Here is a 22500-nt window from a genome sequence, read left to right as displayed (position 1 = left end):
CACACACACACACACACACACACACACATACAGACACACATACACAAACACACAGAACCAACAAGCCTCCTCTCATTCTCATACTGCCTAAACAAGTCCAACCATTATGCTTTCTAGAACATAATACTTAGCGCCTATGAATTATAAATGCCTATGGATTCCAAGTGGCTTATTTTTAGTACACACACACACACACACACACACACACACACACACACACACACACACACACACACACACACAGCTCACAGCTCACACTGGTATGCAACACAAAAGCTGGGGTATGTCCCCTCCTGAGGCATGCACTAAGCACTCTGTAACGTGTGTGTGTGTGTGTGTGTGTGTGTGTGTGTGTGAGTGAATGTATGTTGTGTATTGGACCTACTTTATGTCTGTACTCATGTAGTTTCTATGAATGATAAATGTAAATTTGCATACCAGTGTGAGGTGATATGAAGGAGTTTGTGTTGTATGGTGTGTGTGTGTGTGTGTTGCCTCACACACATAGAGACTGAACCACAGGGGAGACATTCAATGATTCTGAGTTCAGCTTTCCTGTGTGTGCTGTACCTGTGAGCATCGCTGCAGGGAAACAGCCTCTGATGTCGCTGAATTCAGGTGGATCCACTTGCTGTAATTTCATGTTTCATTCTGTCTCGAGTGTTAAAAGTTAAAGTGATAGTTCGGGTTATTTGGTTTTTCTCTATTGTATTACCTGCCGTAGATTCAGATCAGCCGCTCCCAGTTTAGAGAAGCAGCAGGACGTACACTTCAACTCATATTAGTTTTTTATTCTGTGGGTTTTTCTGTGTATTTTTTTTTTTTTCAGTACCTCACACAACCCCACATCAAATAACCCCAACTGTCTCTTTAACTAACTTGAAATTTAAATGTACAGTTTGGAAATGTGTCCACTTTGTTGCTGAGTTTTTCCATAAACCGACAGCAGGATAAAGCTCTCTGAAGATCCTCTGCGGCGCTCACTTGTTTCCATGGAGACAGACACATTTGTATTTTTATAACAAGGGTTCAACACTGAAATAAAGTCGAGGGCTTTTTATTACCTACAAAGTTTTTCATAGTGAAATACAAGAATTCAAAATAACATAAGTTACAGGTAAAACATATTTTCTTTTTAAATCCTCCTGATATTCAAGGCCCTGTAAACTCTGTATTCCCTCCGAGCTTCTGCACGGTTAGATAATTCCTGAAAGCCATGAGAGCGAGGCCGCTCCTGGAGTATGGACTTGTTTTGCATATTGTCACTAAAGGCAGAGGAGGTGTGACACAGCTTGCAACCCCCCCCTCCCCCCTTCCCTCCCCCCAACTCCCTCTGACTGAAATTAATGGCTCCATCCACTCATGGTGACACTGATGTACTATTAGGGGCAGCATACTGCTTAGCCCAGCGGAATCAGTGCTCCCCCAATACATAAATCAAACCCCAGTGTGGGGAAGCAGTTGGGTGTTATTTTGCTGCACAATAGGATTTTAGAGCAAAGACTTGTATCCTGCCATCATTTTATTTCCGTGTGTGTGCGTGTGCGTGTGGAGTATTTGCACATTATGCGAGCGGAGTCGGGATTTCAGTGCGAGTGTGTTTGTGCAGCAGCGTGTCTGCGTCTCTGTGTTCGCCCAGAAAAGAAGCGCCGTAGGCCGGGTGCCTGCTGGGTGAGCTATAAATAGCCTGGTGGTGACAGCAGGACTTAGAGCCTAATGTGAGGGAGAGCATCTTCCAGAGATTGTCCGTGCTCATTATTTAAAAACTTAATATACATTTCATTTTCTACACGAGTAATCCTGGTCATAGCCTCTGCACTTCCCATTTAGCTAATGCTCGTGATATCACCGCTTCATCCTCAACTTATCAATAAAGCCAGAGTCAGGCTACTTTAAGCGTCTTATCAACTATGCTTTGTTTCTCTGTTGGAATATTTATTTGTAGCTGCTATAAATGGTGCAACGCCTCTACTTCTGTTAACCTCCTGTCTGCTTGTTTGATAAATGAGGAACATTAGACATGAGGCATTAGCAATGAGCAGGGTTGCATTAAATTTACCTCCCACTGCGGAGCCAACAGCAACTCTAATAATCGAGGTTTAAAAACTAAGGGCAATTAATTTTTTCTGCCAGAGAACTATGGAAATTGAGAAACATTTGTGGTTGATGTTTTCTAAGGGGAATGAATGAATACATAATGATACGCAGGATGATACGCTACATTAATGTTAGCATGAGGTGAAGTAGCGATTAGCAGGACAGTACCTGAAACTCCTGGCCCAACATATGCCTGGCCCGTACACTTTCACATCTGGGCAGAGTGATGGAACCGGGCGTATACCGGGCCAGAAGGAGAAACAAGCATGTGGGCCAAGTATGGGCCGGATTTATTTTGCTACCTGGGTGCAGGAGGATGTCTGAATAGATGAAATCATTCAGCTCCAGAAGCTTTCCTCTCAGTGGACCTCTTGACCTTTTCACCCTCATTTCTCTGCTAGGCCTCTCTCCACACACACACACACACACACACACACAGCTTTATCTGGAATAAGACGTTTGAATCTCAAAGAGTGTTAATGGAAAGCTCCAGGGTCAGACTGTGCTGTATCTGAAAAGCTGCTGAGCCTTTGATCAGGTTTGTTCATTTTTGTTTTGGACAAAAAAAGTTATGAATTTTAAATCAGGCACACTTTCCTTTAAGATTGATGGGGCTCGTAATTTCTGGATTTTATAACTGATAGCGGCGGGTCACTTAAGAAATCAATCAAACACAAAAGGTAAAGTTTAATACCCGTTTCTGACTGTTTTTTAAATTTCCTCCTGGTTAGGTTCAAACTTCCTCTGCGCCACCCACATCATCCCGGTGAAGAACGAGGAGGGCGTGGTCATGATGTTCATCCTGAACTTCGATTACATCCTGGACGAAGGCAGCAGTGACTCACTGGAGAGACTCAATCACACCTCACCTTCCAAAGCTGACCAGCGTGAGTACAAGACAAACACTGGATGGAGAGAATGAAGTTTTTATTTTGCATTTTTTTTATACCCAATCATCAGTGTTTCTTTAAGGTCTCATCCAGTGTAAAGGTGTCTGTCCATGTGTAGTGTGATTATAGATCAGCTCTAGCTTCTATATTAATACTGTGAAAGTATCAAAGCCTCAGTCCACAGAGAAATGCACACAGCCTGTATTCAGAAACTGAGCCTTAAAACCAGCCGTCAGGACTTCCTGTAACGTTGTGATGTCACAACAAAGCAGTCATCGCCTGAGTGTTTACCTGGAGTCTCTGTACGAGTCACGTCAAGGCAGAAGTCTTAGATCCGTCCAGTCGATCAACCGCTATAACCAATAACCAATCCAGCTTTAGACTGAGGCCGTACCCCCCCCCCCGAATAACATACAGACACAGAGATAAATAAATACATGTAGAAATGTAGAAATTAATACATAATTAAATCTTGAAATGCATAAATAGATAATTGAATAAATGTAGAAATGAATAATCACATAAATGCATAAATAAATAAATATATAAATATGGAAATAGCCTTTTTCATTACTAGAATGTATTTATTTTGCATTTATTTATGTATTAAGTATGTATATCTTATGTATATTCTTATGGATCAACACATGAAAAGTTTAAAAAATGGGACTTTTGAAATTTTGACACAACCCTGATATTAATCTTTCACTCCCTGCCATGTGCTGTTATTGATTAATTTCTTTAGCATCTTGCCGCTGCAGCATAAACCCGGTATGTAACTTGTGGCGATGCACAGCTTGCGCGTTGACTTCTACTTGCAGCAGCGATCACCGGTGCAGCTGCAGGAAGTTTCTGCCCAGACAGCTCCTTTGGCATGTTGACACCAGCGTTTAGCAGACACTGATGTGTTAGCCTGTCATCATCTCAAAGGTCTGGCCCAATTATAGCTCATAGCTTGCCAGGATGGCCTGATGAACTAGTGGAGCAGTGCTGGGGAGCGCTCGGCTTCCCAGAGCTGTCGGTGTAATAGTGTATAATGCCATTCCCCAGTGGTGTTCTTGAACATGCTCTTGATCCTTCCTCTCTCTTCAGTTTCTCTCTCTTTCTCCATTTGCTGTGTGTGACATATAAAGCAGGAGCACGGAGGACCAGGGGTCACCTCTAGATGACTGTAATTGGTTGAGGTCCTTAACGCACTGTTGCCTCACGGGGTGTTTGGTGAAAAGAGTAGGGAGCTGTATGTGTCGAGTGTAAGTGAGTGTGTTTGTGTCCACTATGGATTGTGTGTACGCTCAGACAACTTGCAAAACATGCATGAGCAGATAAGCTTTTCAATGTGCGAGTGTGTGTATTCATGTATTTGTGCAACATGTCACTGGTAAAACCCTCCTCTTCCACTTTTCTAAAGGAACTAATTGCTCAGCTGAAGCATGAGGGTAATTCCCTGATGGAGCAGTCCTCTATGAGTTAAAGCTCCATCCAGTGTAAAGGTCTGTGTCCATGTGTAGTGTGATTATAGATCAGCTCTAGCTTCTATATTATTACTGTGAAAGTATCAAAGCCTCAGTCCACAGAGAAATGCACACAGCCTGTATTCAGAAACTGAGCCTTAAAACCAGCTGTTAGGACTTCCTGTAACAATGTGATGTCACAACAAAGCAGTTGCTAAGCCCCGCACACCTGGACCCACCATCCAAACCTTGCAGGATTTGGTTTCTCTGCGTGTTTTACCTGAAATCTGCTATTTTTATTGGATCACTCACAAAACAGTCAGCCAATCAGGAGAGAGGCTCAGAGCTTCCTCTCTTCTGATTGGCTCACCGGTGAGAGAGGAGATGTAAAACTACACTAAGATGGTTTTTGGTTCTTTAAAACCACAAATATATCTTCTTATGGATCAGAAGATGAAAATATGGAGCGCCTTAAATCCTATTCACGCCTCTCTGGCGGTGAGGTCCAGATTTATTTAGAAGGTCGAGTCTCTTTCCCTCTGCCACGTCAGGGACCACTGGAGAGAGTCAGTATTTCTTGGCTTCAAATCATCGCAGTCCTCCATCAGAGAGTTCCAGAGATCTAGTCTTGCACTTTTTTATTTTTTTTACCAGCAGACGGACAGAGGTCACAAATTATGAATAACTGCATAATTAAAACATCAGAGAAGAAGAAAGTGCAACAGATGTAAATTAAACTCGGTGAAACCTACAGTGTTACTATTCTGAGGAATAGCTCTACGGTGTGACTGTGGACTGTGGATGGAGCGATTTGATGATCCATGTGTTGCATTATCCCGGCTCCTTCTGGGGGATGAGCAGCCATGCATTAGCCGCTGCTTATTGATTGCTTTTGTCGCTCGGTGACGATCCATTCATTCTGAAACCAGCCAGGATTCTTCCATTGTGCTTTGATGTGCCTGAGCGGGACCATTCTCGCAGGCAATTTAATTTATAGTTCTCAACTGGGGCCCCCAGACGAGTGGGTACGAGGAGGAAGTGTGAAATGCTTCGCTGATTTCTAGAGGAACACCAGGATATGTTTGGCGATTCATATATTTTATTATCAGGGATGTTCTGAGCCGACCCTGAGGTCTGATCCGAGGATATTCTAGTAGATCAGTACCAGTTCAAATAAACCTGATGCTTTCTTCTCTGTACTGTGTGAGTCCAGCTCGGTCTGTGAGCATCGCGGTGCTGCTCTCCTCCATGAGCATTCGGCTGCATGTGCCGGGGAAAATTTGTTATAATGAATAAGTAATGAGTGTGGCAAATTAGAAAATTATTTGGGCACACAGGTGAGTGACTCTGAGGTCTGACGGTGAAATGGGCAAATACACGGATTCACTAAGAGCTGATGCTAATGAGTTATTGAATCTGTCATCCCTTGTCTTTATTATTAGCTCAAAGCAATGCACGAAGCGTCACGCCAGCAGTTTCTCATTAACCGGCATTGACTGTCACTTTCAACAGTTCAAATCATCACAAGCATTTTATTTTCACTGAAAAATAACATGAAAATAATTATGTTTTTGTCGGAGTTTGTACCAAACAAGCATGTTCCTCCACGTCTGGAGACTGTGGCGTCTCTGTAGCACCACCATGCTTCATTTAATGGTCCAATAATGATTTGGATATTGATATTTTTTGATTAATCATTCAGTCCTAGTTCGTGTCCTCTCTTGTGGATCGCTTCATGCCAGTTTCAGGAGTTGCATTTTCCTAGTTAAACATGTTTTGGAATGAGGACCCTCAGATATTCAGATCAAGTAGCCTGGAAAAAGCTGAGCCAAATTTAGCACATCTGTTATTTTAATGCGGTCGGGTCCTTAATTATTATTGTTGCGAGGTAGAAGTAGAACACTCAGTCAGCATCCAGCAGCGAACCTGTGCAGGGAAGTGAGGGGCAGAATGAACCTCATGCTAAAGGTAGACAGCGGCTCAGATTAGCTCGTTGATTGAAACAGCTCAAATGTTTCTCAGTCTGATCAGAATATAAACTGTAAACTGGAACAAACACAGTTCATCTTTTACTAAAAACTCAGACGCCTGATTCTGTGACATTTGAATTTAATATCAATCTAAAAGCTAAACAACCTAAATGCACCTGAGTTGTCGGCTCATCTCAGCAGCCATTTCCCCCCCCGATCATGTCGCACCATTAGTGTCTGTAACCGTAGACTTGAAAAGCATTTCACTGTCAAACCAAAAGAAAGCTTTCATTTCCCCTGCAGTGATTATTCAGGACGGCACACTTAAATCGTCCAGTCACAGAGTCACCTGTCTCCTCCGCACCAGTTTCATGCAGTAGTTATGTGAAAAGCATGACAACGTTTCAACCACCGCGATGGTTCAAATGTTGTTTCCCAAGAAACTTAGAAGAGAAGAAGCGGGGAAAAACACCAGAGTGAACAGGTGTGTTTTATCTTTAATTGCATGTTATTCTCTGGAGCTGGTGAGTAACAGGAGAACTGGGAGCCCAGGTAAACACTCCTTAAGGTAAAAAAAAAGCACTTCATGCAAATCAGTTAGTAAACACAATAACTGCACTATTGCTTTTTTTGTTTTAATTTAACGTCAGCGAAACCACAAGAACAAGAGACAGAAACAAAAAGACACAGAGCTGTTTTTGTCCCACTTTTACTAGAGGACGAAGGTTTATTATTCTCCCTCCACTTCTCCCCTGACATCTGAATCATGCTCACATTACAGGAAGACATTTCACGGGGATCTGAGGGCCCAATTAATATTCAATGCAAATATTACTATCTGGTATCATAGCAACAAGGGCCACTCTGCGTCCATTGGTTGTGTAAAGCCGCTGGTGAGTTTTTGCAGGGAAAGACTGAGAGGGTTGGAGAGGGTGAGGGAACACACACACACACACACACACACACACACACAACCCAGTAACAGCACTCAAAGGTTCAGCCCTTTCAGTATCACAACTAAATATAGCTGCGTACAATGTTCTCAGCGCCGTGAAATCGTGACTGAATTATGAGCTAATTAAAAGATTTATGGCTTATATGTTTATATACAGTGTGTGTGTATATATATATATATATATATATATATATATATATGATTTTATGTCCGGGCACAAAGCCCAGAGCATGTGGATGCTCATGAGATACCAGACATTATTTGGTGATTTCAACAGTTAAATCGAACTGTCAGAAATGTGAAATGGTGTGGAGCTGCACTTGTTAAAGATGTCAGTGTTGGTGCATGAGGGAGAGTGCACACTAAACAGACTGTCAGGCATATAAAGGGGGGGTCTGCTGGTTCAGGATCAGCCTCAGGATGAAGAATGAAGAGTCAGGTGTTGCTTTTGATCGGCGGCCTTACAGCACCGAGCTCAGATCCAACTGTGAACGCCGATACGACTTAATTTCATGGGATAAATGACTTGTTTAGTCATACTGCAGCAGCGGGTTCAGATCCTGCACTGACTCACCAATTACATGCAAATTATCATTTCCGGCATGATCAGCATCTGGCTGGAGACTTTCTGTAAACACACACACACACACACACACACACACACACACACTCCGCTGACCCAAACAGACGTGCAGCATTTTGTCTAAAATTAGTTCCTTTTCTCTCTGCTCTGTGTCACTCTCAGACTAATGGACGGGGCAATGAGGAAGATAAAGATGCTGTTCCTGCTGAGCCTTAAACATTAGATCTATTTTCTGTTTCATCACCTGTTGTCTCTTTGAAAGCGTCCTTAGCTACAGATATTAGAGTTGAACGTGGGGTCGAATACAATCCGCTGTAGTTTTTCCAAGCGAAATACAAGAGAAGTGAGAAGGTTGCACTTTATTGTATGGCACCTTAACAAGACTCAACAGTCTGCACTTCGTATCAAATTAGACACAAACTAGAAATATGCTCTAAATTAGACAGTAAACAGTCGTGCCCTAATTAGACACCATACACCTAAATTAGGCTGTAATTAGAAGCCACAACGATACGTCTACGTTTCTAATTACAGCAAATATTAAGTGTACTGTAACTGTGTTTGTTTACTGTCAAATAAAGGACATATGTTCAGTTTTTGTCTGATTTGATAGAGAGGAGGCTCCTCTGATTGGCTGATTGTTTTCTGAGTGATCCAATAAAAATATAGCAGATTTCAGGTAAAAACACTCAGAGAAACCAAATCCTGTAAAGGTTTGGATTGTGGGTCCAGGTGGGCGGGGCTTGGTGACTGCTTTGTTGTGACATCACAAAGTTCCAGAAGTCCTGACGGCTGGTTTTAAGGCTCAGTTTCTGAATACAGGCTGTGTGCATTTCTCTGTGGACTGAGGCTTTGATACTTTCACAGTATTAATATAGAAGCTAGAGCTGATCTATAATCACACTACACATGGACACAGGTTTTCATTTGATTTTTCAGTGCGCCTCGTGGCAGGAAGACTGTGATATGTGTGACATATGTTCAGACAAGTAAATGGTTCACAACATGCATGACACAGTTTGCCGTCCATATGTGAAATCGTGTGAGCGCGACCGTCTCTCTCATGACATGTTTGCAGATATTGTTAGACGCAGCTTATTTGTGGAACGTATGTAACGTAGCGTTCACCTGAACAGACTTTAATTAAAACGTAACTACATTCGCATTTCCTTTTCCTGCATCCTAAATATCGAATATATTCTCCTTCATCTCCACAGGAGCTGTCGATCACTCATTAAAATCCTGCACGTAATCCTTCATAGGTCCGACTCCTCTGTGCACTTTACCATTATAATATTCCAGCAAATGTCCTCCTTCGTGAATAATTGAGGGGGAATTGAAGATTGAGCTCGCGCCTGAGGCGGAATGGGGCATTTGTTTTGATCAGCCATGGTGTTTTTAAGAAAGCCGCATTGGCAGACTTTACAGCGCTATTGGCAAACGAGTAGGAGATATCAGCAGGGATGTTGAGGACTGCGAGCGAGGAGTTGTGGTACAAACACACCGGGAACACGCAACACAAGGTCGGTCGGGGGGGGGGGTTGTGTGGATCCCAGCGGCTCATTAAAAAACACTGCACTCTGTTTTTATGCTGTTTTCGGTCTCACTGCGAGCAAATAACTTCGTGATAATTGAGTAACTTAACCATCCACTGCCTCAGAACTTATGTTTATGTGTCGCCCAAGGGCGCTGCACACTCGGTGTTATTGTTCGCCATAAACTGCGGTCAGATGGGATGTTGCTATGGATTAATGTGACGGTAATAGATCCGGTGTGACACTCGTTAATCTCGTTCTCATTCCTCTCTCTCTACTTCAGGGAAAGGGAGATTCTTTCGCTTCCGTTTCCCGGCCTTACCTCTCCTGGGCATCAGCAAGCAGTCCCTGCCGCAGGAGGACCCCGACGCCGTCATGGTGGACTCCCCTCGCCACAGCGACGGCTCGGTGGCCACGCACGACTACCAGCTCCCCACCACCCGCGAGAGCTGCAGTCCCTCCTACGCCAACGACACCCGCGCCCTCATCGGCCCCAGCCACTGCTCCACCCCCGTTTCGGGACCTTTGGACCACTCGTCGCCCAAGGGGCCCTGGGACAGGATATACCAGGACCAGGCCATTGCCCAGACCCAACACCAGAGCCAGCAGGACACATTCGTCGCCGCTCCGTCAATCCCGGGCCTCACTCCAACCCCCTCCAGAGAGAGTGTGTGCAGTATTCGCAGAGCCTCCTCAGTGCATGACATGGAAGGCTGTGGGTCCAACTCCAAGATGGCGTTCAGAGACAGACACGCCAGTGAAGGTAGGAGTCTTCTGCTAGTTTGCCCTTAATGTAGGATGTCGACCCTACGTGGCAGGGGCCACTGCTCGGGCTGAAACACTATTTTCTTGTGGCTGATACCCAAATGTTGTGTTTTACATGAGGGGACCAATAAAACAAATTCATTACTCACAATGATATAATTTGGCTTTATTAATTACCAACCTCCCCGCGGTCCTGAAATAGGAGGTGGGAGATGTGGCGTGCCAGTCCCTTAATCAGCATTATAGTGAGTCACTATCTATACTGGGTGCTATTGATCTTCCCTCGAGTCTAAATCACTTATTAGCCTCTTGGCCCCGCTTCGGTCGGGGGAAGAAGTGGCCCAGACTGGCCTGGTTTCCTCCAGGCCAATCAGTCTACAGCCACCCCCTTATCTACAACCCTCCTTCAGATGACTCCCAGTGGCTGACACAGTGATACATCTACTTCACTGTAATGAATTTTTCATGGGGACACTAGTGGCGGTTTAATGCCAGCACCCATTTGTCATGATAGAACATCAGAGATTCTTCCCTCATTTCCACTCCCCTCTTTCTTTCCTCCCTCTGCGACCCCGCGATGCCGTCGTCACAGACAACGGGCGCAATATCAAAGGTAACGAACGGCAGCCCGCCGCATCCTGAGATTGTACATTTCCGCACGTCCGTTGGATAAGACGTAAAGCTTTGCTTGCTGCATGAGTTTCTCTGCATCGCTGAGGTTTATGTCGAATGCAAATGCCTCGGTGGATGACTGACGGTGTGTTTGTTAAGCTCTTGGTCTGGAGCCTCAAAACACTGGCACAGCACTAAATGACTAAGTCCCAGTGCACGTGGCCTGCTGAACCCCCGCCAGTCGCCCAGGGGAAGGCTCAGTGGGAAAAAAAAAGAAAACACTGACCTCTGCACGCACTTGCATGAAGCAACACATTAAATCCCTCTCCTGCTTTTGTTCATTGAAGAAAAAATCAATGAAGCTTCACAAGATGATACCTCCCACCGCCTGCAACCTCTGTTTTCGTCTGCGCAACCTCTGGTTCCCTGTTGCCGTGTCTTAGTGAATGAAAAGAGACCCGACTGTGTTCCCATTTAAATTCCACACCCTCGTATTTTCCCCTTATGAAATGAATGGAGCTGTAGCAGTGCTTATGCTGCATGGAGACCAAATACGCTCACTGCTTCTCTAGAGCTCTTGTTAATTTGCACCTGATGCGTTAGGTATAAATGACCAATGTTGATGTTATTGTAATATTAGCGTCACAGATAAGGGGTCGACTCCCACAGCTCTACTTCCTGAATAAATGCATAATGTGATATTTTAAGTAATGTCTGACCCTTCAATCCAACCACCTCTCCATAATCCCACTTTCCCCTTTACCTCCTATTTCTTTTCTCTCCTGGTTTGCCAGTGTCTCGCTCCTGGATGGCTGGGGGTATGGCTTCAGCTTTTCCTTTTCAGTTATTTCTCCACCACTGCAGTGATGTTTCCTTACTGTGGCATGTATTGAAGCTGCGCATGCAATCTCTCATCCTCAGCTGTGTGTTTCTCCGTCCTTGACTCAATCACTGTGCTGTACTTTGTTAAAAAAAAAAAAAGGGAGGAAAAAGAAAACAAACTAAAGAACCCACAGTTCAACTTTCCTCCGCTGGTTCACATGACTGAATCAGCAATTCTTTCTCTTTTTCACTTTTAATCACCCACATTGGGCCACGTGTGGTGTGTGTAGTGCTGTCACGTATTGTCGCAGTGTTGAATGTTCACAACAGGCAGGGTCACATGTTATGATGATGCTGTGAAGCTGTAGGGAACATCACGTAGTGTAAGGAGGGAACATCTCATCAATGCTGCGACGCACTCATCAGTGTTGTGCATGAACGCTTGAACTGAACGTTTCCGTTTGCAACTGATGAACGTGAACGTGTCAGTAGTTAACCAAAAAGACCAGAAGAAGAAGAAGAACTGTTTTGGTTTAACGGCTTCAGGCGAAGGTTTACGACGCCCAGTACGTGTCGGGTGTTATATTATATACTTTTATGAACCAATCAAACTCTAAATTTAGAAATATCTGAGGGAATGATGATCAAAGGAGTCAGGAGCCGGTTGCACAAAACACCTGAAGTTTTCTACTTACGTAAGACACTTGAGGGTTAATCTCTCCTTACCTGAGGGAGTTACTTAACGGTGTTGCACAGAAAGTATAAAAGGTTTATTTCCTTCATTCATCACCAAACCTTTGGTCATGATGCAGTTAGGAAAGTGTCAGAGGCAGTCTTAGTTTTTGTCCTTACTTTGGTCACTAAGGTCTTTTGTGCAACGGTTTAACTGAGGTTTTCTCCTTATATTAGTCTTTAATGGCTTAAATGAACATTGTAAGGAGAAGTCTTAAGGAAACCTTAACTCCACCTGAGTCAAACTGACAGCACAAACACATAAAACAATGACTCACTGTGGTTTTTCTAATCGTTTAAAGTAATCAGTAATTTAGAGTTCATGTAGCCTGAGAAGCTGCAGTGATTTGAGGCTGGGATGGATGAGTAGGAGGAAATGAACGTGAACTAGATCACTGTGTGAACGTGAACTCTGAGCTGTAGCTCTTGAAGTGTGAACTTGCACAACACCGGCACACTCATTATGTCCAGGCTCCATCAGACAGATAGATGAGGTGACATCGCCTTCTTTGATTGTGCATCGAATCATTCCTTTCTTCCACCGACGCTGTTCTTCATCATCTTTTAATGAGAAACTGTAAAAAGGCCTGTTCATCCTAGACGGGTCAATCGGAGGGTGCAGAGTTTGTATTTCAGTATCTGTGTGTGTGTGTGTGTGTGTGTGTGTGTGTGTGTGTGTGTGTGTGTTGTGGTTGAACTCACTCCAGCAGTAAAGGCCACTCCATCCTCACGAGCCATGTCACCACGATCAAATGAACACTAGCCTGTTCTCTGATATCCACGAATCACAAAGTCTGTTATAGATCAACAGTAGGCCGGCCGCAGCGCGAGATGTGGCGGCTTTTTAACGATGACACCCGTCGCTTTCTCTCCTCAGGGCCGCTCAGCCAGATCAAGTCCAGCCTGCTCGGCTCCACCTCCGACTCCAACCTCAACAGGTACAGCACCATCAACAAGATCCCCCTCATCACGCTCAACTTCTCCGAGGCCAACAACGAGAAGAAGTGCCCCTCGCCTCCCTCCTCCGAGAAAACCATCATCGCCCCAAAAGTCAAAGACCGCACACACAACGTCACCGACAAGGTCACACAGGTAAAAGCCTTAAAATCCAGGTAAACAGCAGCTCACGGGACAAACACGGAGCCTCCAGCACAAACATTTGTACATGAATATGTAAATACAAGGCTTTATAAAGCTCTTAACATGTGATATTTCCATATTTAGAAAGTACAACATGAATCCAAATACTCACATAGTCTCACATAGCGTCATAGCATCCACTGGTTAAAAGTGGTTTGATGGATGGGGCCGGTTCAGAAAATCCTTCACACCCCGTATGTGTTATTATTATTATTATTATTATTATTATTATTATTATTATTATTATTATTATTATTATTATTATTATTATTATCAGTGCTGCATGAAATCCGTCATCCAACCATCTGCTGGGGGGATTTGAGTTTTTCCTCCATGTTATTATTGAGACTTTTCTTCTGTTTCCTGAAGCTAAAAATAGAAAAACAATTAAGAAAAGTAACAGGAGGAAAAAACTTTGTTTCAGCGGCACATAAATTTATAAAGTTATTCATTCCACCGTTTTATTGACCATCTGATGTTTTGCAGATCAGAGAGGAAAGAGAGTGTGCACCGTAATGTCAATGACTATCGGCACAAATCACACACACACACACACACACACACACACACACACAAACGCTGCCCTCTGTAAAGCCTCAGATTGATTAATTGAAACTCAAGGGGTCTGATACGTAAAAGCGGCGGAGGTGTCCGTCTCTTGCGGCGGATAATCAGGGATCCTCTTACTGCTGCCAGACGGCGTCCGGAGCTCAGGCCACGATTCTAGAGTTACTGACAGGGTTAGAGGTCATTCTCACCTTCCCCGCCACGGCTCGGAGGGACTGTAAGTTAATGTATTCCCCCGAGGTGGCGCCAAAGCCGCTCCCCAAACCACTGATTAGGTCTCAGTTTTGCATTTTGCCCATTAATGATGTAACGGATAGAGGGCACGGAAATCGACCCCTGTTTGCACCGGAAGGCAGCTGCAGGTGAAGGTCTCCGACCGGAGCCAGAGGCAGAGCCGGAGCCGACTGCAACGACCTATCTGCAGCATGAAAGTCAAAGTTATTAAGCAGCAGAGGGGGCAGCTCGTTAATGTGCTTTTAATGGACTTTTGGACCATGTGGCAGCAGTGGAGGAGCTGAAGACCAGTCGGTGTGGAACTTTGTTATCAGGGGATGTGTGTGTGCACTCACTCATTCATTCATTCATTCATTCATTTCTTCCACACAAATCAGAAGAAAATACAAGTAAAAACACACAAACATGATAATGGCAATAGGGGAAAATGGGGCACGTCAATACGCTTCTGGTTCCAGTTGCACAAAACATCCTTAAGTTTCAGCCTTTTAAGGTTTGTCTTTATCTCAGACTCACGCTTAAGGAATCACTTAAAGTCAGTTAAAGCGTAAAGACCTTAAGGTACTTCTGACTGTCTTAACTACACCATGGCCAAAAATCCTTAATGATGCAGTTGAATTTTAACGCTGTAAAATCTCTTTCGTTGCTGCAAATGCCTTAACTTTATGGACTATTTAAGAGATTCTGTGCAACACCTTTAAGAAGCTCCCTCTGCTAAGGGGGAAATTAAACCTTAAGTGTTGTATTTAAATAGAAAACTTAAGGTGTTTTGTGCAACCGGCCCCAGAAGCTCGTGAATTGGGGCCCAGTCACTGCATGTACAAACATTCATTCAACAGGTAAGATACACAATCACAAATAAACAGGAAGTGAAAAGCACAGAAGTTTTCATAATACAAGCAAGTTTCTCTACACTATATAATAACAGTGATTTTACATGAGGCTGATGGCAGCTCTGATTCTGACATGAATCGCTGTTCGTTCCCTTCTTACTCTCTCCCTCGTGTTTCCTGTCACTCTGCACCGTCTGTTAATATACCATTTAATGTGCCGCCACACTGTTATCTCCCCCTGGCTCGGGTATACAATTACCGCTCTGCTCGGAGATCGTCGGGCGCCGCGGTGTCAGAAACATGTTTTCTGTGGATACACGCCGTGAAGCATTAAAGTTATTACACTAACAAACAGATAAATAAGCCGTGGATGGATCGTGTGTATCCCCGTGTCGCACAGTTTGGGTGTGTAAACATCTCTCTAGATACCTGGCTGTGGGGAACACAAAGCGACAGCAGATGTCTTGAAAGCAGCGATCTCTCTCTCTCTCTCTCTCTGTCTCTCTCTCTCTCTCTCTCTCTCTCTCTCTCTCTCTCTCTCTCTCTCTCGACCGCAGGCAGGTGGAGAGTTCACTCAGGAAGCCGATCGGCAGACTTGTAGCTCACCTGCTGTTTCCTGCGTTTTCTCAGAGTGTCTCAGGTGCCCCCGCCACTTTCCATTAACGTCTCAATCTAAACGTCTGTGGGTTATCTGAAGCTGAGTGAGGAATCGGAGCGCTGCATCATTTTTAATGATGGAGGCCACGAGACTGAGCGCAGAAACATGAAACAACTCTCCTCTTTATAAATAATAGCCCCCCCCTCGACAGCGCAGACCCAGAAGAACCGGAGAAGGGGAGAAAGCTAATGCTCATCTGCATGTCGTCTGAAGCCGAGCCAAACGCTCAACGAGCCTCGCGTTATCCCACCAGAGAGTTAATTTGCGCCGAGCGAGTGTAGCTACAGTGGGTAGGTTAAATAATTAAGCCGGGGATCTTTTATTTAGACGCAGATTGGCTACGACACGTTAATCCAGAACCGCGGCTCTGCCAGCCAAACCGGTCCTCCCAGGCTTCCCAGCAGGCCGAGGGGTAATGTATCCGTGCGTGCCGGAAGCTGCTGCTGCGGTGCAGAGTTACCATCTTGTTCGAATCATCGCTGTTGATCATAAACCGCACGACGACAGAGCCGGTCATCTGAGACAGATCTGTGTGAAGCGGTTTTTGTTTTTGTGCTTGAACACTTATTTAAGAGTATGTATAGTATACTTGTGAGTGTAATGAAACAAGCATTTTAATCACCCGCTTTTAATGAACAACAGAAGACATTCCCTTTGGATGTACGTGGTGGGTTTTTTATTTTTCCTGTCGATTTCAAAGGTTATCCCACATCAGGAGTTTCTGATCAATTCAATTATGAACACTTAAGTCTGTATGATGTGCGAGGCCGGAGATAAGCGGACGTGCAATAAGTGATGGATGCCAAAATAGTCCTTTCTGTTTCATCCCCTCGCTCGCTGGCACTCGGTAATTGTCTCTCTGCCCTTGCCGCTCATGTACTTCACCTGCCTCTCTCTCTTTGTGTTCCCTCCTCAGAGCTGCGATAATCAGCAGCGAAGGAGCCACGGCCTGAAAATTCCTGCCTATTGAAGTGTCAGACACTTAGATGAATAGATGTGTCCTCTGCCCGCACCTATAATTACCTCCAAGTCGTTGAGACTCTTATCCGAAATGGTCCGTGACGCTGCTGTAATATTGGTGTTAAAAGCCATTTGGGTGTGTATGGTAACTGCAATAACAGAGATAATGGCGATGACGTGAGTTCGGACTGTGCTCGATGCGAAACATGATTCTATGCGGCTTGTTGTTGTTGTAGTAGTAGTAGTACACAGAATCCATAAACAGTCGCTGCAAAGTTTCGCACAAGTTCCCAGATATCTTTGTGTGGCGAGGAGTCGCGAGGAGTCGCTGTAACTTTATGATTTACATCATGTAGTTGAAATTATTAGATTAGAAGCGGTTTCTCACATGAATGATTTATTTTTGAGGAGTGTGCCTCCGGTCACCATTGAGCTGCATTAGGATTGTACAGTATGCACAGTATGTACAGTGCTGGAGCCAGATTACTCACATGTCAACAAACATGACCTTTACTTGACCCGACCATATGCCGTGATGTCATTCCTCCCACTGGCACGCACAACAATGCAAAGCCACAGAAATGCTAATACACGTTGGCTTATACTGAACTGCGTTTGCATTTTTACTGACTTTAAAATACTTTCTTGAACACACCACAGAGGTTTCGCCGTTTAGAATGACGACACCTCGGCGCCAAAGAAACAAACACACACACACACACACACACACTCCTCAGAATCAGTTGAGTGCCCCTTTAAACAAATATCCTTGGCTCCAAATAAGAATCTAGTTTCTTCTTCTATTGTTGAAGAATCTGCTGCGAACACGATGAGACGACTCGTCCCTCAAAGATATGAATTGATTTTGTCTGATGGAGTCTCCGTCCTCCTCCTCAGGTTCTGTCTCTCGGCGCCGATGTCCTGCCCGAGTACAAGCTGCAGACGCCACGTATGGACAAGTGGACCATCCTTCACTACAGCCCCTTCAAAGCCGTGTGGGACTGGCTCATCCTGCTGCTGGTCATCTACACGGCCATCTTCACGCCGTACTCCGCCGCCTTCCTCCTCAACGACATCGAGGAGCAGAAGAGGCGGGAGTGCGGCTACTCCTGCTCGCCGCTGAACGTAGTGGATCTGATCGTGGACATCATGTTCATCGTGGACATCCTCATAAACTTCAGAACCACGTACGTCAACGCCAACGAGGAGGTGGTCAGCCACCCGGCCAAGATCGCCATCCACTACTTCAAAGGCTGGTTCCTCATAGACATGGTCGCCGCCATCCCGTTTGACCTGCTCATCTTCGGCTCAGGGTCGGATGAGGTGAGTGAACGTTTGAAATTTATCATCAGAAACTGAAATCTCTTCTTCCTTTTTTTTAGAAAAGTATTCAGACACATTTCTGTGGTCAGCTGCTTCCTGTTTGATCATTAGCGCTTTGATTATCCTTGACTCGTGTCTGGAGCCTGGTTGGAGTCCACCTGTTGCAAATCGACTTGATTGATAAATATATAAGGTGAAGGAGGGGCTCGGGGGGGAGGAAGCGGTCACTCTAACAGACGTCCTCTGCAGAGGAAGGACGGCGCTCTGTCAGTCAGGCCCTTTACTGCAGAGTGACTGGACAGAAGCCGCTGTGACGGCATTTAACCGAGTCTGAGAGGGGAGGGGGAGGGGGGGATTCTGCGGTCTGATGAGACAGAAATTAAAACCAATTGGGCAGAACTCCAAACGTTATCTGGCAGAGACGGACCGGTCCGATCTGACGGGGGGGGGAGGATGAATGCGGCCAAATACAGAGAAGGTCCTTGAAGAAAACCTGCTCCAGACCCGAGACTGAGGGCGACGGTTCACCTTTCTGCACGACAATGATCTTGAGGCAAAGAGCCAAGACAACAGTGTGGGACTTCAGTCCCCGTCTGTCCTTGAGTGGCCGAGACTTTAACCCGTTAGAGAGAGAGAGAGAGAGAGAGAGAGAGAGAGAGAGAGAGAGAGAGAGAGAGAGAGAGAGAGAGAGAGAGAAAAACACCTGCAGATGATGGTTCACATACAGTCTGACGGAGCCGGGGAGGATCTGCCCAAACCCAGGTGTGCAAAGCCTGCAGAGACTCACCAGGAGGATTTGAAGCGGAGGGCAAAGGGCTTTCTACAGACTACTGAGTTAAGAGTCTGAAAGCTTCTGTAAATGAGACATTTCAGTTTCTAATTTTTAGTAGTTTAGTAGCAAATTCACAAACCGTCTGTCTCCTCCTTTTCTTCTTCTCCTTGTTTCTCTCTCTACACTTCAGTCTCCTTGAGATTCATCTTTTTAACTTCAGGGAAAATAGAACAAGTAATTCAAACAGTATTAAATCAATAAATTCCATTAAGTGTGAGACTGCAGCCACGCTAACGGCTACGTGAGGCTTTACCATTGGCATGCTAATGTGTTCAGCAAGTGTAATGTTTACCATCTTCACCTTCGTCTTAGCTCATTGTGTTAGCGTGCTGATATGTGCTAATTGGCGTTTTTTGGTCATAAACCAAGGTAATTGATTAATTAACATTTTGACGGAGCTTCATATAATGAATTATAACAGTTAATCGTGGAGGGAATAAGCATCTGTGTCTGCACTGCTGCATAACAAAGAGAGGAGGCTGAATCTCTTCTAATGTTGGGACAGTTTACCTTGGCTACATGCACCTGATACTGCTGACAGTCCCAAACGTTCCCACGTTGCTCGTCTGCATTGTTACATGGCGGCGCTGCAGAGCGTCAGTCCCCTCCTCTGTTACTCCTGTGTCGCGGCGTGAGGCCTCAGCTCCAGCAGTCGTGTATTTCTGAGCTGTTTTTCCTCGAATGTTTGGACTGCTAAACCAATCTGACGCTCGGCTGTCACATCTGCTTCCCTCGGCTGTCCAGACCGGAGCGCCCCGGGCTATCCAAATCTGTTAAAAAGGTCTCAGCCTCCCTAACCACTCTGCCTGCGAGAAACTAATTTGTTCGTGTACGTCTGAGGGAGATGGCAGAGCAAGTCATCTAATGCTCAGAGAGAGCAGTATGGAGAGTGCAATAACAAGAGAGCAAACAGAGGAAGGACGTAAATCTCTGCAGCAGCAGCACTGGAATACTTTGTGTGTAGCACCTGCTGTGATTTCTGAATAATAAGTTTTCAAACTAAAGCAGAGGAGACACATACATCTACGAATATGTGTGAAAATGCCAGATGCCAGGATACATGATGTAACACCCTCACACACCCTCACACACACACACACACACACACACACACACACCCTCACACACACACACACACACACACACACAAAAAACAAAAAAACATCAGATTGATGTGTGTTGAGGGCGAGGCCCCGATGTCAGTGTGTTGTCGTTATTTGCCATTAGGTGTGTGTTCCTGTGAGGGACTCCGTGGCCGGAGGCTGGCAGTGAGTGGCAGGTGGGGAAAAAAGAGCAGACAGCTTGAGCAGCACGGCGGCGGCGGCGGCACACGATGTACGTCCTCGTCATGCAGCTACATGACTGCTGCGGCGTTTTGCTGAGGCTCGTGTCGTCCGCAGCGGCGCCGTGTCAGAAACGCTGTGAGGAAACTGAAAATAACACAACGCACGTACAGTTTTAGCTCCTGTCTTTAAGGTGTGGTATTTTGGCTCTCTCTCTGCAGAGACAGCGACTATTTTTAGACATAATCTCGTGCACCTTTGTTGCCTGGAAACCATCTCTGACAATATGTTAAGAATTTTTTTTTGCTGATTTCATTAGGAACACAGCAGGTTGAAATCTCCCCTGAGAGATTCTTTCTTTTCGTCTCTCTCAGCAGCAGCAGCACTGCAGGCTGCTGCTGCTGCTGCTGCTGCTGCTGCTGAATTTACCTACAGAAGCCATTTGTGCTCCTCCATCATTTTCATATCAATGTCCTGTTGTGATGAGATGAGAGTATTTGCCTATTACCGCCACATTCGCGTGTACGTCGGGGCCAAATATGAAGTAATTGCAAATTATGGAGGCTCGGTGTGAAAATTTGCTCTAAACCAGAATTTAAATATTATTTTCTCTTTGCTCATAAACAAATCTGAGCTTAACCAACACTTCTTCCATGAGAAAAATCTCTGTCAGCACATTCACATCAACAAACAGTTGCAGAAACCTGATGATGTTGATGATTATTATTGATTTAAATTAACAAAGCTTCTTGCACACGTTGTCTTTTATGGCCGGATCGATTGTTTCATGCAAATTAAACCACTTTTATTCAATTCACATTCTGCTGTGTCTTTGGTTTAAGCAGAAATTCACTTTAACTTTAACTTTGCTACAAAAAAAAAACAAAAAATAAAGAGAAAGGATGCAGGGTGATTGTAGGAAGCAGCTGCTGGAATGAAACACACACTCAAACATTAATATACCTGCCTGAGTGTGTGCATGTGCAGATGGACTGAGCTTTAACAGTGTCAATCCAGTGTCATCATCATCATCATCATCATCAACCTTTATTTATTTTCTGGGGGATTCATCGAAGGCCGACCCTCATTTTCAGTGATGCTGAATCAATCGATCCCGAATAAAAAAAAAAGTGACATTCAAAGACGTTGAGAATCAGGAGATTTAAAAGCGTATTTTTCTGATTAGTCAGGGAATCGATATTTACAGTGCAGCTGACAAACGTCACTCCACGGCGAGGTCCCAAAAACAACCAGGGGTCAAAGTGCGAGGACGTCTGTGTTCCCAGTTATTTCCAGTGAAGCGCAGTGACTGTCAAACCTTAGAAAAATCAAACTTAGATGTTAAAGTTGAATGTAGAATAAAAAGAATGAGGATCTCTGGCTCGTGATTGGTCGACTGAACTTGCTGACCCGTCTGCCCGAGGTTTCATATGTTCTAGTTGGGTTTTCTGTCTCAGTAACTTTGGAGGAAATCATGAAATGACGGTGTATTACTTCGTAAATCTGGAGTTCACATCACAGCCCTCGGTTGACTCTTGGTGTTTTAAAGTGGCCATGCGAGCCGGCAGAGCCGCGGCGGCAGATGGCCAGAGGGATATTCAGCGGATATGTTTTATACAGCTGGTTGCTAATGGGAGCTTTAGCTTCTCTCCTCAGCTTGAAACGCCTCCGACTCACTGTAAGCCCAGATTTTAATCAACAATACACTGTGCAGGCCACATACCATGTGTGTGCTGTGTCATCTGTGCAGGTCGCTCAGACGGCGCCGGCTGCACTACACCTCACAGATGACGCTCTTATCCGCTTTTCTGTACATGATTTATTCAGTGTTTGGGTCGTCAGTGAGACGGCGAGCTGCACATTGACGGTGAATGATGGCGGTGATTTCGGGGGGAGATTGGGAGGACGGAGGCTCTTTAATGGACCCATCAGAAGCAGATACAGCGCTCCTGAGAGACGGAGACGCAAACACCCTCCCTCATGAATCATCCCGCTTCAAAAACATAAAACCTCCTCATCAACCCCACTTCCTGCTTTTACTCCATATAACCCAGGTAATATTTACTCACCTGCGCAAGTATAGACATGAGGCACAATTAACACGGGAGGCTGCGAGTGATGATTTCCCTGCAGATATTAGGATAATTGTCAGGTAAGATAGAGAATGGAACGACCTAATACTGTTCACAAACTCTCACTTATTGTTTTTACTGATAGTGCGACACTAATAGAGCATGTGTCATGGCTGTATGCTGCCC

At 44.9% G+C, this 22500-nt stretch overlaps 1 protein-coding gene across 2 annotated transcripts in view; it reads left to right on the top strand.

The window, feature by feature from the left end:
• Positions 1-22500, top strand: part of LOC111672437 (voltage-gated inwardly rectifying potassium channel KCNH7-like) — a 60666-nt gene that overhangs the window by 20610 nt on the left and 17556 nt on the right. For both annotated transcript variants that reach the window (XM_087180299.1, XM_087180298.1), the window contains exons 3-7: positions 2829-2984; positions 9765-10244; positions 10839-10859; positions 13290-13504; positions 17702-18127. In XM_087180299.1, the coding sequence (XP_087036425.1) occupies positions 2829-2984; positions 9765-10244; positions 10839-10859; positions 13290-13504; positions 17702-18127 (1298 nt within the window). The remainder of the gene's footprint in view (positions 1-2828; positions 2985-9764; positions 10245-10838; positions 10860-13289; positions 13505-17701; positions 18128-22500) is intronic.

The sequence above is a fragment of the Seriola lalandi genome, unplaced genomic scaffold (assembly GCF_002814215.2).
Source record: "Seriola lalandi dorsalis isolate HSWRI2012SDOR001 ecotype SW California unplaced genomic scaffold, Sedor1 jcf7180002054899, whole genome shotgun sequence".
NCBI classification, from domain to species: domain Eukaryota; kingdom Metazoa; phylum Chordata; class Actinopteri; order Carangiformes; family Carangidae; genus Seriola; species Seriola lalandi.
Note: the sequence above shows the minus strand (reverse complement) of the source record. Positions and strands in the feature narration are given on the sequence as shown.